Raw genomic sequence first — 18,380 nt, 5'->3', positions numbered from 1 at the left:
ATTTACACCTAAAAACTAATAATAAAAAAAATAATAATTTGATTCAATTTTCTTGAACCTTCTGTATTGTTCGTCTTGCTCATCTTAATGTTAGAGTTTTGCACATTTGAAACATTAGAAAAATAATCTGCCTAGGAGCTCAGTGAGACCACTTTTGTGTTTATTCCTGAAACCTAACCAGTAATGTTTTAAACTAAAGTTAGAGAAATCATTTTTACATCCAACATTATTCTTAAATTCTATATTCAGTTATTTTTAAAAGATCTAAATATGCTTCATATCATGTCTACAAACAACTAACCCTTCATGACGTGTTTAGTAGTTTTTTTTTTTTAAATGCTGCAAATATCCAGACCTTTTGCTTGTTTAGCATTGATCTCTTGTCATTTGTTCTGGGTGGATGTGTTTGTTCTGTCATTGATTCTTTCTGTGAATGAAGGCTTTGATCAGGCCTCTGTAGAACACTGACCTTCTTGTTCAAGACCCAGAAAATGTCACAGTTGCATTCAAGGTTCATAGAAATAGATCAATGATGAAGCAAAAGTGCTTTTGTAAGACATTTAAAAAAAAATCAAATATAAAGACAAAAACATAAATTCTGAGATCTAGTATTTTTCAATAAAGCAACTGAATAAAATGTAACGAATGTATTTCTTGCATTTTAGCAAAATGTGCCACTGCCAATGATAGCTAAAGATCAGGAAGGTTTATTTAATATCCAAATATAAATGCAATAAACATAGTAAATGATACAACTGACATCTTGTATATAGAATAAAAACATCTTGGTTTTTATGTACAGTCCAATACATTAAAATACACACACACACTTTTGGAAATAAGACATTGCAGGACTGAAAATTAAAATCAAAGTGGGACCAATGACCAACTAAATGTGAAACGCAAAAAGATGTTTCCTTTCCAATCCTGATCAAAAGCTCCGTGCAGAAATGTATTTACCAGGCATAAAACCACCATGGTTACATTTACTAAGATTTCTCACCACAAAGACAATCATCATAATTCACTCCGATTAACAAGCCTAACCTTCTAAACAACCCACAACCACAATGAACTACACAGAGGGGAAAGATTACAGAATTTTTCACAGTGGAGCTTTTTCAAAATGAAAGTTAATAAAACATCAGTGATTCTCTCGGGACAGGTGCAATGTGAATGTGACGGTAGGTTGGATACCAAACATAAAAACATTAAGTTAAATATAAATCAGCAATGATTCACATTACATTACACATTTTGTGTAAAACAAAATAATACATATATATAATTATATATATTTTTAAGATATATAATAATATATTATAATACTATTTCTAATATTTAAAAAGGAATTGGATATATTCTACAGAAAGAGCTTTTCTTTGAAAATAGGGGGCAATGCCCTTAATGCAGAAATACCTTTGAAATTTTATGTTGACCAAAAAAATGTAAAATCAAGAAATTAATTTAACTCTTGAGTCAGGGATGGGATTTCTAAGTTTTAACCAATCAGTACAAGTGCTTCGAGCTCTCAGAGAACATATACATATATAATGTGAAGAAAAAAACAGACACTGCAAGTCTAAACCCTTTAAAGAAAGTGGAGTTATAAATTTAAGATTTAAATCACCCTTTATAAAGTCATTTACAACTGATTGTCTTTACAAAATTACCTAAAAATCTAAACTCCTCCAGGAGTAAAAAAAAAAAAAAAAAAGAAGCTATTTTTAAACCTCCATTACAAAAGAGCATGAAAAGATAAGTCTGATCTCATGCTGAAAATGTTTGCCTGTCGCCCTGTGGGCTGTTATATGTACAGATGGAAAGTTATGGTGTGTTTTCAGGAGGGAAAGATACGCAGCACCATCATGTGCATTTAGTTCATGGAGTGAAATCAGAGGAGGGAAACCTCATGTCACCGCTCTCATGTATCCATCTCAGAACATGGAGACATTAAGAACCTGTTAAACAAAACACACACACAGAGTCACTTCAGAATGAGGTTTTTGTTTTGTTATATATCGTTTTTGGCATGAGTGGGTCTTTAGTACTGTGTTCTTCCTTAGCATTTCTTCTGTCAGTTAACAGTGACGAGTAAATGGACAGCGAGAACAAACAAGCAAATTAGATTTTTGAAGTTTTGTGAAAAAAATAAACAAGTGCCACAATGTTGTGTGGGTGCTTACTGGCACAAGATTAAAAAAAAACACATAATCCTCTGGTCCCTCCTTTAATGTAAATCTGAGGGATTTCTAACAAGCACATCTAATCAATAAATTATGAAGTGGATTAATAAATGAATGAATAAACAGGCAGATGAAAGAATGCTTACAGAGTCATCCATGATGGAGGCCGGGTCAAAGTAGTCTGGTTTCAGCTCTGATCTCTCCCTGCGGTTTTTGGATGGAGGCTTCAGAAAAACAAAAAAAAGGCAAAGTTAAAAACAACGACACACAAAATGTGTTTTCTCTCGAGCCCACAGCCGAAGGAAACCGGATTAGATGGATTATGGGAAGATATGAGCAACGCTATCTTAGTGTCTCTGCACCTGATTGAGTAACAGTGAATCTTTGCATTAGAAAGGGTTTTCACTGGTTGATATGATGCTTTCCTGAATACTGATTCCTACCAGATCAATGTCCATGGTGTCGAAGTCCATGCCCTCGTTAAGGTCGTCCAGTCGTTCCTCTGATGACATCATCACATCCTCTACAATCGGTTCCTCATCGTCCTCCATTAGCCCACTGCCACGCCGACTGACAAGCAAATTAAAAAAAATTAAAATAATAATATAATATGAATATAAGGGCAAGAATGCAAATGACCGTGTAAGATTTTAAGGGCTGGTGACCACAATCAAAAACGTTCAAATCCTGTTACTGTGGCAGTCCTTATTCAAAAACCATAAAACGGAACAATGCTAGTTTGTCAACAAAATAGCATTAAGATGCAAAAGCTGAAATTATATCAAAATCACAAGAAATTCATAAATCAGGCCAGATAATCCATAAAGGTGCATCAGGATGTGTATGACAATACCCTTCAAAAGTCAGTATGACTTATAAATGTTATTGAAATAAACATCTTACATTCATCAATCAGCATTTATCTGATGATAAATACAGTAAAACAGTAATATAAAAAAAGTATTAAACTATTTTTCTATTTGAATATATTTTAATTGATAAATTTTTAGCAGCCTTTTTTTTATTCTTCAATGTAACATACTTTTAATATGCTCATTTGACACAAAAAAATATGTATTATGAATGTCGAAAACAGCTTAATATTCACACGCTTTGAATAGAAAGTTCAAAAGAACAACTACATTTATTTGACAGAATTCTTTTGTAACATTATAAATGTTTTAACGATCACGTTTGATCAATTTCACTCCATTGCTGAAAAAAAGTATTCATTCCTATGTTTTAAAAATCATACTGATCCCAGTATATGTATGTGAATGTGCACTCACATGGTGTGCTGAATGTGGCCTCTCATCTTGCCGTACTGCAGGCTTGCTCTTTCCTGCTGCTGTTTCTGTGCCATCATCCACGCGACCTGAGAACTGAAAACAAAACAGCTCTCAATCTACTTTTTACTGATAAGGGTATGTGTGTGTGTGTTATGTAATATGTGGAAAACTTTTTAGTTTTTCTATGCTTACTTGTAGTCCATGTGTTGGTGCTGCTGCTGCAGAGGTGTGTGTGGTGTTTCGTTGCTCATGCTGTAAACTCCCATGTACCCCTGCTCAGGGCGGAGCTTCTTTGCATCCCGCAGGACAGTAGAGACGATGTGTGGAGATGACATCATTGCAGGAGTGTGCGGGCCACTCTGCTCACGATTTACCCACAAGCTCACGTCACTGCTGCTACAGCTACTGTCCTCTGAGAGACAGACATAGAGAGAAGACAATGAAACAGGAAATCAGTTTTACCCTTAAGATTAGAGATGAATCTATAAAGATTCTAATGAATCATATAATTACGATTCAATGCATATGTACCCTCGGGTAGTTTTCTCTTGCTGGCGGCAGGTGCTTTGCTCCTGCGACTGCGGGTGGAGCTCCTGCTGCTCATTCCGCTGATGACAGACATAGTGTCATCATCAGCGCCCGCCTGCAGAGAGTTACGGTAGGAGATGAGCGGTAACCAGCAGTCGTCCCTCTGCAGGGCCATTTGAAAGGTCATAAACCGCTCTAGATACAGGTGCCTGATGGGAGAGATCGGAGGTCAAACAATAAACAGAAACATACTTCAATAGAGATGCTAATTTAAAGAAAAATACACCATTAACCTTCAGAGACCCAGTGTAACAGAATTTCAACATTTGTGTATTTTACATTTACACGTCACCAAACAGGCTGACATATTTAACACTTTTCAAACCAAACTAAAAAAATCTATTAAGAAAGGTAATTTTTTATCTGTGTGTCTAGTGACGTGAAAAGGCTTATATGGGCTAAATTTTAACATACATATAAAAGCATTGTTCAAAGCATAGCAAAAATTCAACGTAGGCATTAGGTGTCAAACCTATTTCTACTGTTTTTACACAGTGAAGTAAATGCAAAAAATCAGCTGTTTTCTGATCTGATTTGTCAATTTCTCATTGACAAGAAAAACATGTTTTTTAAATATTTAAATTTAAATACAGTATTTTAATCAAATTTACTGGTTCAAATCTATTATTTTTCAAATACACTTGTGTGCTGGTTTTCTCTTTAGTAGAAATTTAGCAAAATGGCAAGTATTTTGCAACCTTTATCCATATTACAATGCAAAAGTGCCTAAATAAAATAGTTTTTACAACTAATGGCTTCCTAAAAATAGTGCATCATGAATATAAAAACTTGGGTCTTTGAGGGATCTGAGACCGCAGGGATTCTCAATGTGAGTGTCTTACACAGTCCTCTTGTCCTGCCTCAGTAGTTTGGAGGAAAACTCACTGAGGATGTCAAGGAATGCGAGGTTTAGAGGAGGGCCGCCCTCCCCCTGTGGACTGGGTTCTTTAAAGGCAAATTCTATTCCATCCCTAAACACAGAAAACACACACTCTGTCACTCCGTCTCAAAGACATACATTTTCCCTTTTTCCACTTAAATGGTTTTAATGTTAATGCTGGTGCCAGAATTAAATTCCCTATATAAAAAAATACAGTTTTACACAAACAGGATAAAGAAAGTGGCTGGAGCTGTCATCCAAAGATTCGAGATCAAGAACCAGAACACAGCTGGGACTTCACAGCAACCGTGTTTAAATTGTCTTACTTGTGGAGCATTGCAATGGCCTCTCTGGTTTTGATTTGATCGAGTCCAAACGTGAGTGAGAAGCGTCGGGCTAGCTCTTTAATCCCACAGAACGCAGATGTGGACCGATCGAAGTTACAGCCCAGATCATTCAGCATCTCATTAAACAGCTGAAACACAAACATCACACTTCTGTTATTCAGTGTTGCTGGGAGAACCGGTCTGAGTAAGGAGGGAAGCATTGCCTCACCTGCTGCAAGCTGAGGATCAGAGTCTTGGCACACTGAATCTTGTCAATCTGACGTGCTTTACTCATGGTCTCTTTAATTATATCACCGTAATCATTATAGTACTACACACAGACAGAGACAGGGAGTCAATGCAAGCATCAAGTAACAAACACAGAGGAATGTAACAACATAAATGAGACTTACTCTCATGTATTGTTTGAAAATATCTGCTCCTGTCTTCATCTCTACCACACTGTAGATTATTAATTTGCAGAAGGCGGCCAGTAAATTCCTGCGTCTGTGGAGCGCCTCAATCTTACCAGCCTCGTCATCTGCAAAACACAACCAAAAATTAGTTTAATAAATTTCTCAGGATAGTAAAAAAAAATTGCAGTCAACAATCGGGCAGAATTTAATAATGATAATAACTAATCATAACATACTGTAAAAAAGGGAAAAAAAAAAGAAAAAAAAAAGTTAATGACCAAACTTTTGACTGGTAGTGTGTTAAGTTTTGCACAAATTATTTATTTAATAGATTACGTCTCATCATAAAAGGTTCAGCATCTCATTTCTGTTCCAAAAGCAGCATTGTTTCCTAAGAGGTTTCTTAAAGGAATAGTTCACCCAAAAATTAAAATTCTGTCATAATTTTCTCACCCTCATTTCATTTCAAACCCATAAGTTGATTAATTTTCAAAATACAAATTAAGATATTTTGAATGAAACCAGAGCTGTTTCTGTCCCTCCACTGAAAGTCCAGGTAAACAACATTTACATGGTCTGAAATATAAAACATCAGAAAACAAATCCATATGTAGGGTTGGGTATCGGTTGAATTTGATCAATTTCCGATTCTGCTTATCGATTACGATTCATTTCGATTCTCAGTTTCGATTCCAATGTGATTAAGTAATTATATCAAACATTTATCCTCTGTATCTTTTTTGAAAAACATTTATTAGAGCTGAATACCATGAACAAAAATCAACATGCTACATAAAAACTGGACTCTTTAAGAGCCGTTTGTGTGCAAAATAGAACAGCATGATTCTGGACAAAACTGAGTTTGTTTGTTTGTTTGTTTTTCCCCAAATGGAAATTGTAGTTCTCTTATGATTCTGAATGAAAACATTAGACAACTAAACAAAATCACATGTAATTTATGAATAAATGATTCAATGACTCACTCAAGATGTACTTGTTTCATAACTGGATGAATCAGCATTCTTGAACGAATCTCTTCTATGATTCAAAGACAAATACATTTTAACAGCCCCTTTTCGCCACCTACTGGCGTAACAATGTAATCGATAAATCTCCATTTGAATTGTCAAAATTACTTTCATGACAGATGGCAGCAGCTCTCTTTAGGTCAGTGGCAGTGCAAACACAAATTTAAATGAACAAATCACAATGGTATGATCGTACGCTGCCAAACTGAGTGATCACAACGTTGATCACACAACGTCAAAGGTGGAAGAATGAAAGAGACAAATCATTGTAATATAGGAACAGAATCACGTTGGTGTTTGAATCATGCTCATGTTCTTGAACGATCTATTCAATTAAAGTGCTTTGTCATGTTGGTGGTGACACCTCTCTTCCAACATGTTTAGCTATCACAGATATTATATTTCGCTTGTTTGGCCCTCTGATTGCAAATGTAGCCAAACATTGGAGCCCTTAGATTAATGAGGAAAACCATAGTAGATCGCTATGTCCGGTCCTCAAAGATGAAGGGAAAAAGAGTGCATAGGAAACGATAGCCAGAATCAAATTTGACAACAAGTATCCGATTCCTAACCTTTAAGTCCCTGTAAAGAAATGTGCATCCCTATCCACCATGCACCATCCACTGCGGAAATTATAGCCCTTTACACATGATATCAAATGCATCCACACATTTGTAGCATTACTATAGAATTTTACCTGAGCATTGCAAATCATGCATATTCCTTTGTTTTTGGTTCTTGTCAACAGAATCTCTACTATGATAAGCACTTAATGAATGACAGGCTTTCCGTTGTAACCAGTTGTAACATTGCATAAGGCTGACATCTAGTGGAGAAGACTAATGATAAGATTCACATTAATCAGAGTTTGTTTTAAATGTTTGCTGAACTGAACACCAGAAAACATCGATTTGCGGCTATTGAGAATCGATATCGAATCGAAATCTTTTTTTTTTTTTTGCCCAGCCCTATTGCATACTTGCTGTTATACACTCATATTCACACACAGTAGTGTGTGTGCCACCTTAAAGTGAATCAGAGCAGTCTTCTATCCTAATCGTCATTTACCTGTGCTGCTGTCCTCATCCTGGTCAACGAACACGTGATCAAGGATGAAGTTGAGTAGTTCGCTCTGTAAGGATGCATCTGGACTGAACACCAAGGGCTCTAAAGCTTCCCGCCCCGACGCTACAATCTGATAACTGAAGATCAGGAGTGCATCACAGAGAATGGTGAAGGCCTACAACACACAAAAACACAGTTCATTTTCCCAGAATCCCCTATACATGAAAGGATGTTGGGTCCTGGTGTGGCAGGTCAGACTCACCTGTTCTTTGACAACAGTGCTGATACTATTCAGGTACCTCTGACACATCATACAGAAGGCTCTCACTTGTCTTCGCAACAGCACCATATCATCCTGAAACGGGACGATAGTGACTAAACGCTCACAAATGACAGTCTCAACACAGCTCTGGGCGTGTATGTGTGTTGTACCTTGCTGGCACTGGACTCCGAGACCTTAGCCAAGTGCCAGAGTATGACATAGTGAGTGCACTGGAGTGCATGAGCCACGATCTATAAAGGCAAAACAAAATAATATAATTAAACACATGACCTGTAGAGAAGTGTAGTAGAGACTGTTTAAAAAAAAAAATAAAAAAAAAGGCAACATGTAATTATTTGATAATTATTTTGAGTTCAAGGGGCTTTTTCTGTACTGCTAGCTAAAAACTGATTATTATATTAATACAAAAAATGTATCTGTTACATTATTCTGTAGGTCTAACTTTGTATTCATGTTCTCTTATCCAGTCAAGATCACTAAATTTTTTTTTTCTTCTTCTTAAAAACATTAATATTCCTTGATTATGAATTTATGTAATTGAATTTCCTCTAAATGAATCTGGGGAACAAAAATTGTAAAAGCAATTTGCTCCAATTTATGCCATTACTGGTAATTAAAGCAACATTAAATTGTTTAAGAGCAACATTTCACTGCAGAAGAGCATGTGAAACCGGGCCAGTGAAATAAAATGAGTTAAGCCTCTGGATCAGTATTCAGTACCTGCTCAGGCATATCTCCATTCTGCAGGCCAGAGTTCAAAAGTTTGTAGTTGCTGGTGAAAAGGTCCCATTTAGTGAGGTCATGGGCACTGCAGGGAGCACAAACACAGTTCTGATGAAGAAAGTCTATGAATGTGAAACTCACAAAACATGTAACAATTTATTTAATTAACTCCAAAATCAAAATAATAATAATAATAATAATAATAATAATAATAAAAGATCTGTTTTAGGACCTTTGGAATTTCTCAGATTTATCAAAAAGTGTGTTCGTACTTGTGGAAGGCTGTGATTCTTTTGAGTGTTGACAAAACTTGATAGGCATCATCTTCATCAGGCTCCTCTCCCTTAAAGAAACGAAACCGTTAAAACTGAATCTGGTGAAATCACAAAGAACAGTCCCAGAGAAAATTAGCACACACACCTCCTGCAGGACGTCCTCCAACAGACGGTGGAACTTATCGATCTGTTCATCAATCATCTGGCTGCGGACAATATCTACACGGTTATAGATGGTGAATTCCTCATTGCACAGTGCATGGAATGTCATGGAACATGCCTCTAGTACATCGGTGTCTGTGTGCTTCTCCACCACATCACGGACCTGGCGCAGCAGAGCATCCAGATGCTGCAGGACATCAGCACAAGAGTTACTTCTAGAACTACTACAACAAGACATTAACTATCAGTCATTTCTTGACTTCATGTATGGATTAAAATATGTTACTACTATTGTAAACTTTCTTCATGTAAAAAGTGACTTATTTTATGAGCACAATATGTAGTGTACTATGTGATACATTTTATTAAATTTTTTTTGTATGTGAATAAGTACCTTCTCCAGCCGACCGGTTGTGTAGATCTCTAGATCGAAATACTGAGGAAACTTCAACAGATTAGTGACCTTCTCTGGGTCCACTGAATACTAAGAAAGAGACAGAAAGAAATAGTTTTTCAGAAATCACTTTCCATCGTTATTTAGATTGCAATCACTTATTTGGGATATCTGTATGCAGTGAGATGTGGAGCAAAAAGCCAAACAATACTGCACAATACTTCTTAAAGTGATCTTTACATTTACATAATTTACATTTGTTTGTTATTCAACTGATGCATTGCACGCATCTGGCAAGCACACAATCACTCACTTTAGCCAGTAACAGAGGCAGAGCCACAGCAAATGTTTCAGTGATCTTCGTTCGATCATCCAGCTGGGTTTTCTTTTCTTTAGCTGTTAGAACCTGTGCCAGAATAAGAAACATCATGCACATTTGAAAAACATGAAAAGTAGGAAATAAAAACAGAATATTTATTTATGGGCGGTTTAGAAAATCATTTGATCTATTCATCATTTAACACGATTGACAATTTTCTGGATTGAAAATATTTGTGTGTGCATTAGTTATATGTTTGGCTACTACGGTTTTGTGATATCCAAAGTTTTGAAAATATCCTCACAAACATAGTAAAAATGCCAAAAAAAGAACATGTGACAACATAAGTGGGTTCTCTCTGTTTGAAAAGAACAATCGGCAAAATATGTTTGCTTCAGAGTTGTGATGAAAGAAATAGCAACAGGTTTCTTTCATATTATGATGTACATCAGAGTGATCAGACCAGACTATTGAAAAAGAATCAATATAGAACAGGTTCTTGGATCTATTAATGAGGTTCTTGACTTGATGGAGGCCGATCCGAATGTGAGCATAACATGCAGGGTTTAAATGGACTAAATAATTAGTCCAGCATACATTACCAGAGAAACACAATTTTTTTTAAATGAACCACATGCAAATTTAGAAAATAGATAGGGTGAATTTATATTTCATGTCAAAATTTTATCCAGTAATACCTTTTTGGTTTAGGTTCAGGGCCAGAAGATAAAAAAAAAAAAAAAAAAAAAACACCTCCATGTAAAAACATTTGTATCTATGGGACATTCTCACTAATATGGTGAAACCAAAATGTTGTTTGTGTGTGTGTCTCACCCTTTTGCCAGGGCCTCGTCCGATGGGTGGGTGACACTCACAAGACTGTCTGACAGCACAAAGCATGATCTCAATCAGAGCGGTTTCCTGAGCATCAGTGAGAGCTGAAACACACAAATCATGGGGATTAAATAGTTTAGGTAAGAATGATCTTTAGCCAAATTTTGATCCTGACACAAATAGCCATGTACCCTCCTCTCCGGGGTAAGGTTCATCCAGCAGCAGGCTGATCATACTCTCCCAGTCCTTCAGCAGCTCTGACGCACAATCCCACAAGCTGTCCACCAGGTAGGCACCATGCTCATGCAGCTAAAACACACAAACTTTCAGGATATCTTAAAAAGCCAACCTACTGTCTCACGGTTTACTATTCTATTCAGAGGAATAAATTACATGCTACATTCTTAATCTCTAACTGCCTTTGTCACAATTTGTTCTCATACAATGCACTGGCATCTCAGAGAAGTAAACAGACATGTGAAATACTATGACCTGCCCAGTCAAAATATTTCTATACCAAGACATTAAGAAGTGACATAGCACGCTGAGCGCATCAAGCACACCTCACTCTCAAGAAAGAACAAGACAGTCGTTCTGATGAGGTTAGCATTCAAACACTGTCTGCCTCTCCTGGGCCGCCCCTCATCCTCTGGACCATGATGACTGAATAACCTGGGAACACAGCACCAGCATATAGGAATCAGTCAGTCATGGTGAGCATCAGATGCATTATGGATAAGAACTAATGTGTTTAATTACACTGGCATTTAAAAAAGTGTGACACTTACTTTTTGTAGAGAAACTCCCCTGCTGCCACAGCAATGGGTCGGTGGGCGGAGTAAACCAAGTGATAGACGCTCTCACAGTCTTCTGCCGTCAAAATCTCATCGCTACTCCTGTGTGCACAAACAAACACAATCACATAGTAAAAGGACACCTCTAAAAGAAAATTAAGACTGAATGCTGAACTCACTGCAAGACCAGCGTCAGCAACTTAATGGCCTGAACAGCAACATCATATTCCTTATCCAAAGTCATGGACACAATCCGATCCTACAGAGACAAAGAATGAGAGAACTGTTGGTAAGAAACTACATTTTTCAGTGATGAATGGGAATCCACACTTGGAGACGTTGTTGGCATAGCAAGAGTCCTGGAGAAAGACTCACCTTGAAGCGGCTGGTGAAGAGTTCCAGTCTGGCATTGAGTTCTCTGCTATAATACAAACCCTGAAGAGCAGTGAGACACTTCAGACGGACCTCACCTTGCTGGGGAATTAAAAATAGTGTAAATGGATGAGACGTAAGATGTGGTAGGTTTGACCTGTATATAACAACCAATCTGTGTGAATGTTTGCGATACCTTATCATACATGGTCCAGCCCACGTACTTCAGGTAACTGTCATTAAGAAAAGCATCACTGTACATCTTCATCCACATACCAATCTCTTCAATGCAGACAACCCTGATCTCAGCAATCACATCCCTGCACACAATTACAAGAGAAAAAGCAGCTCTTAGATCATTTCAAAATATGAATTTCTTGAATCAGTCAGTCAATTATTGGGATGTTTGCTTACCTGTATCTGTGGATGAATACTCCTTTAAAAATGGCATTCATCATGTTCTCAATCTCATCCTGGTTTTCCTGGAGCTAGTAATTACAATAGAACATGTTTGAATCAAGGTTTTTGAGTATATGGATGTATATGTGTGTGTGTGTGTGTGTGTGCATCACCTCCTTGCGTTTTTGCAGCAGGAGCTCCAGGCGTTCATTGGCTCGTTTCCCAATGCTCTTGTTGCGTTCTGTCTCGTATTGTCTTTGTGTGTTGTCCAAATTAATGCTCAAATTCAGAGCAACATTCACCAAGGCAGTCATCAGTTTCATGGCTGAAATACAGTGGAAGAAAAGTTCAGTGTATAATTCATACTAGGGGTGGGCGATATCATTTGGAAAAAATATATCACAGGTTTTTTTTTTTTTTTTTTTTATATCACGATTCACGACTTTATCACAATTCTTTGTAATGTTGGCTACACACTCACATGGCATTGTACTACATGGTCATGAAAACATATATCGTTTGCATGTGTTTTTAAGCACTGCAGTTTAAAACAAGTGATTTGCCATTGAAAGCGCAATCAGCAGTGAAAGAGAGCTTATTTAGGTGTATGTGCATGCTGTCTGAGAGACATTCTGTTTCTGAGCACTGTCAGAGATGCATGCGCACGGGAAGACAGAATTAAGTTAGAGGGTAAAAATACCAATTTTTGCAAGTATCCTCAAACACAGTAATTTAGGTCTTAAGTAAAAGCAAACAGTTGAGAAAGAAAATGCATGTATAACAGTATATTGGATTCGGGCAGCTCTTAAAGTGACAGCAGTCTAATATTCCTGCTGTCTCATCAAAGAGCTGCTGTCAAACAACAAAAGAGAAAATCTCTTACTGCTCGTCTAAATCACTTTTGTAACTTTAATAATAAGAAAAAAAAAATTATTTTACACTGTGAAGAATATGCAGTGTTTTTATAACTTGTATTACTTCATACCATGAAAGTTGCTTATTTCTTATTTATTTATAATTTAGTCTAGTATTAGCCTGTTGACAAGAATTATAACATACATTTCTATGGCATCAAACATTGTGCTAAACTAATTATATCATGATATATATTGTTACCATGAAATAAAATTACTAATCTTGTGATGTTTTGGTCATATCGCCCACCCCTATGTTGTAGTATGTTATTCTGAATACTGCACAGTAGCTAGCCCAAAGTCACCCACCTGCCAGGGTACTGGTGTGTCTGAACGCTCTGACCTGTGAGTCTGACAGGCCGGTGAGAAGAGAGATGATCGTGTCCATCATGTACTCATCATAGATGATGCTGTACTGGCACTGTCGGACCAGGACCGCGATGAACTCACACAAGTTTAATTTAAACTTCTTCCACACTGGACCTGCCATTGCCAGCGGATAATCGCCACTGTCCTAAACACACACACACACTCTTTTTCCATATACATTTACAGTATCTAATCTCCTCCATCCCATCATAGATTCTACCTAGGGCTGGGCGATATATATAAAAAAATGATATCGCAATATTGTCAAAATTTTTACGATATTCGATATATATCTCGATATGTTTCCATTTGCATTTAAATAATAAAAAAAATAAATTAGATTAAACATCTTATTTAAGCAGTTAAAAAAATCTAGACCAAGAGATCACTTACTGCTTTTTATTAAATGAATACATGTAGGCCTATATGTAACTGAAGCAGTGCAAATTAAGTGCAGAAAGTGCATTCTGTCAACTTTTTAGTGCATGCAATTCACAATTTATACTATGCAACTGGGATAAGTATTTTATTTTTATTTTTTTAACAAGTTTTTAAGCTAAGAACACAAGTCTGTCAACTGTCTGCGGTTTTACGAGAAGCTCTGTGGCATGAAACTATGTTCCTACTGACATTAAAAACCCTCTTAGATGGGGAGCTAGTTGCTGAAGCCGTAGCTATTTTATATATAAATATATATAAATGAATACCAAAGACTTTTGCATTCTCTCTGTCTATATTATGGAAACTGGTAAACATATCAGTGAAATTCCCCAATAGTAATTCCAATTGGCCATAGACTATGTTTCTCTATTCAAACATCAGCGGTCGAGTAAGTGCATTTATTTTGCGATCACAAATGCAAACAATACAGTTGAGATCTCACGACAGAACACAGACCGGCTGAACGAAGCTTTCATTAGATCGCTCAATTCCAACTTGTTAGTGTTTTCAGATTATCGGTGGCGGCTCTTCCGCAATGAGGAGTGAGCATGTGCGCATGGTTGCCAGATTGCTTAAAATAAGCAAACACCGGGCACAAAATGTATCCTAACAGTGGAGCTCTGATTCAGACATTTAAACTCTTGTTATCTGGCAACCGCTATCATTAAAGGGGGGTAAAATGCTATTTCATACATACTGAGTTTTTTACACTGTTAAAGAGTTGGATTCCCATGCTAAACATGTACAAAGTTTCAAAAATTAAGGTGTACGTTTGAAGGAGTATTTCTGTTCCAAAAATACTCCTTCCGGTTTGTCACAAGTTTCAGAAAGTTTTTTTCGAGTATGGCTCTGTGTGACGTTAGATGGAGCGGAATTTCCTTATATGGGTCCTGAGGGCACGTCTGCTGGAAGAGCGCGCGCTCCTGTAGCAGAGCAGAGCAGACACATTCACTGATCAGAGCGAGAGCGTCGCGAAATGTCACAAAAGGAGTGTGTTTTTGGTTGCCAGGGCAAGACAACCCTGCACAGATTACCAAAGAAAAAACTGGATTAAGGGACCAGTGGATGGAGTTTATTTTTACAGAGCATCAACGTAGTTGTGCAAGTGTTTTTGTTTGTTCCCTGCATTTCGAAAATGCTTGTTTTACAAACAAGGCCCAGTTTGACGACGGATTTGCGTATCGTTTATTTCTTAAGGATGATGCAGTCCCAACGAAAAAGGGTCACGATCGTGTGTTGGAACCGCAGGCGGTGAGTAAAACTGCTTCAAATATCTTTGCCTCCTTGTTAGTGTGTCCGCCTCCCATCGGAGACGCGGGTTCGAGCCCCGCTTGGAGCAAGTCGTTGCTGCTGCTGCTCTCGTTCAGTTTCAGCCTCTGGATCTGATTCTGGATCATAAATAAATGGCTGAATCTGACTGTTAGCCATGGTTTGTTTTGGATGATGTTTTTTTTCCTCAAGGTAATGTCACAGCTTCCAAACGCCCTCAATGCAAAAGCCTACTCGAGCTCGTGATTCTTTAGCTCCGCCCACACGTCACGCCTCCAGTCGGTCGTGTTTTTCCGGGAAAAATCAGTACAGACTATCTTTCTCTTATGAATATAATAAAACTAAAGACTTTTTGGAGTTATGAAGGATGCAGTACTACTCTATAGGTACTCAAGATTAACAGGATATTGAGTGAAAACGAGCATTTCACCCCCCCTTTAAGCTCTCGTAGTAGAGGGGCGTAGAGCAGTCAGCAGTTACAGGTTCCATTTTTGGACATTCGGCGCGTTCTTTTGGGAAAGTATGCTTGAATTTGAAATATTCGATATTCCCGATATATTCAAATTTTACATCGTCGTCAAAATTATTCCGATACTATCGCTAATATCCGATATATCGCCCAGCCCTAATTCTACCTATGGAAATGTCTGTGGTATAAACAGGTTAACAAACCTCATCAAACTCTTCCGTCATTTTCCTGATGATCTCAGAATTTTGCATGTGCCGAAACATCTCAGAGCTCACCGCACCTATAAAAAACATACACATTCAATAAGACAAAATATACACTTGAATTATGTAAACTCATTTACTCCTCAGAATACACACACACCTTTACAACCGGAGCAGTGGATAAAGAAGTTGATGAGTTCTAGCAGGGCAGAGTCTCTGTCCGTCTTATAGGACTCAATCCAATCATCAACCACTGACTAGAGAGAGAGAGAGAGAAAGCAAACACACACACACACTCGCTCAGTTAAACCTTCTTTCCTACACGCACAGCCTACACAGAAAGCATACACTGCAGTTAGACCTGGATATAATAACTAACCACACCAACTGCTGATTTACTCTGATGATACAATCCGAGCACTTTGAGACAGAGAGCGTGTATGTCTGTAAATGAATATAGTCTGACAGATCAGTGTGTATCTGAAGTTGTTCCTGTGTATGCTGGTACCTGTGTGGCACTCTTGCCCAATTTGACGATCTCAAACAAACTGAGATTCTCCATGTCGTTCTCCTGATGGTGCCCATTTACCCGACCTCTCACCTCTGACCCCTTCAACTTCTCTCCAAGGGCCTTTTTCCCCTTCTAGACAGAAATAGCAAAAAGCAAGAACATTTGAATTAAACAAGCTTCTATGGCTGAATGGCTCAGACTGTGATTTCAAAATTCACAACTCATTTATTTATTTAAATAAAATCACACTAAACCATATAGCAGTTTCGCTTATATGAGATTAATCGCGCAGCCTTGCTCATTTCTGTTTAACGGTGTATTCGAAAGCTGATTGTGTGATAAAAGAACTGAATGCCTTTCTGAAAGTTCACTGTCTGATAGGTACCTTTCCTTTGCCAGATTTAACATTCCGACCCTCGAGATCTTCAAGATCAGTGTCCGAGAGCCGAGAGTATCCTTCCCTAAACAAACAAGGCACCAGTGATTAGAGCAGTGTGTATGTGGAGTATTTCAGGTGTATGTATTTAACAGGTGCTTTCATTATTGTTGGTGTTTACAGAGCTCTAACAAGAGGTCAGATGTGTTTTGTATGCATACAGGGCTGAAACTCCAAGACACAGTTTAATGACACTGTTTTTCTACAATCATGAACACAGTGTTGTTTTAGTTAGGCCTTACACAAGCACACAGTAAGCAAGCTGTCATGTGGCAGGTGCTGGATTTCTTGTTTAATGTGCGAATGCTGCTCATAAATGCTCAACAGTTAGGTTTTGAGACAGTGTCTGTCTTGAGAAGGAGTTTGTTAGTTAGCTTGTGTCTGGTACTTACTGGTGGAAGTCTGTTTGAAGGTCCTGAGCTGCTATCATTTTCTCAACATCTTCTGTTTCTTCTGGAGTTTATAAGTGTCCCCACACTGCAGTGGGGATATTTGCATATAATATTTAATATAATTTCAATATTTGCATATAAAAACAACATCCACACGTAACAACCATAACGATTCATGATGCAGTTACTGAATGAGGTTATTGACGGGCGCCTGTCTGTGTGAAGGACGTGTGTATATTCGTTATGACTTTAATAATAAATATCAAACATCTGCTGTCAAAAACATTACCGTACAGAAAATCTAACCATAAAACACTGGATAAATTTCATTAATCACAACAATCTCTGTGTATTCGTGTAACATGTGAAATTTTAATAATTGTGTTTTTAATGTGGAGTTCGATTTCCGTAAACACGGGCTAGCATGCTAACATGCTAACGGGCCTCCAGCTCTTCTAACAGTCATTAAAACCACCCAAAACCCACCAAAACAACGTGAAACTCGCTGCAAATCCCTTTTAAAACTTAACATTTCTTCATACGACGCACATTAGTGTTTATTAATTCTCACTAATGGCCCAAACTGTTTTGACATAAGAACGACTCTCTAAAGACGAATATCCCGAACGAAGTCACGGGAAAATGTCTTTTATTTATTTTATTTTTTTCTAAAATCACGGATATTTATGAAGATCGGCCGCCATTTCCTTCCTCACCTCCCCTTTAGCGTGAGTCCAGCAGCATCAAACCCGCCCAGAACTGCCGCTGCTGCCGCCGCCGAACGGTGCTGAACCGAACCGGAGCTCCGTGGTTAAGACATTAAAACATGTTCCAAGTAGAACTGGCTCAGTTCTGTTTGTGTTTCAGTGCTAGAAGAGGCAATTTGCTGCTGTGGGCGGACAGGAGTAAAAACATACAGCCTCGAGAAACCCAAAACACACTTATTACGTGTCCACACACACCCACATTGCATCCACACGCACACACACATACACATCATGGGACCCGCACTGCTATTTCGGCACAGTTGTTTTGTTTACAAT

The 18,380-nt window shown here is 37.7% G+C and overlaps 1 protein-coding gene across 1 annotated transcript; it reads right to left on the bottom strand.

Moving 5' to 3' along the window:
- Nucleotides 1-684: 684 nt before the first annotated feature.
- On the bottom strand, nt 685-18,316 carry stag2a (stromal antigen 2a). Its single transcript, XM_052556113.1, has 34 exons — nt 18,054-18,316; nt 17,338-17,422; nt 16,895-16,970; nt 16,507-16,641; nt 16,159-16,255; nt 15,999-16,075; nt 13,557-13,761; nt 12,507-12,658; nt 12,349-12,422; nt 12,131-12,254; nt 11,938-12,036; nt 11,742-11,821; nt 11,557-11,664; nt 11,332-11,440; nt 10,960-11,077; nt 10,769-10,872; nt 9,929-10,021; nt 9,616-9,705; nt 9,205-9,408; nt 9,057-9,127; nt 8,782-8,869; nt 8,211-8,291; nt 8,041-8,133; nt 7,782-7,953; nt 5,683-5,810; nt 5,499-5,600; nt 5,270-5,418; nt 4,906-5,034; nt 4,007-4,212; nt 3,668-3,887; nt 3,476-3,568; nt 2,630-2,756; nt 2,333-2,410; nt 685-1,961 (listed from the first exon to the last, which is right to left on the bottom strand). The coding sequence occupies exons 2-34, from the start codon at nt 17,373-17,375 to the stop codon at nt 1,938-1,940; spliced, it is 3,744 nt and encodes a 1,247-aa protein (XP_052412073.1). The 5' UTR covers nt 17,376-17,422; nt 18,054-18,316; the 3' UTR covers nt 685-1,937.
- Between the last annotated feature and the right edge of the window lie 64 nt (nt 18,317-18,380).

Source organism: Carassius gibelio, chromosome B5, assembly GCF_023724105.1.
Source record: "Carassius gibelio isolate Cgi1373 ecotype wild population from Czech Republic chromosome B5, carGib1.2-hapl.c, whole genome shotgun sequence".
Lineage (NCBI taxonomy): Eukaryota > Metazoa > Chordata > Actinopteri > Cypriniformes > Cyprinidae > Carassius > Carassius gibelio.
Note: the sequence above shows the minus strand (reverse complement) of the source record. Positions and strands in the feature narration are given on the sequence as shown.

What these genes read in the sequence shown, in the direction of transcription:
- stag2a (XM_052556113.1), bottom strand. Translation starts at nt 17,375, where the DNA reads ATGATAGCAGCTCAGGACCTTCAAACAGACTTCCACCA. An exon ending in GACGAGGCCCTGGCAAAAGG is followed by an intron (nt 10,022 to 10,768) that starts GTGAGACACACA and finishes ATTCTGGCACAG; the next exon opens with GTTCTAACAGCTAAAGAAAA. An exon ending in CAACCGGTCGGCTGGAGAAG is followed by an intron (nt 9,409 to 9,615) that starts GTACTTATTCAC and finishes GATGTCCTGCAG; the next exon opens with CATCTGGATGCTCTGCTGCG.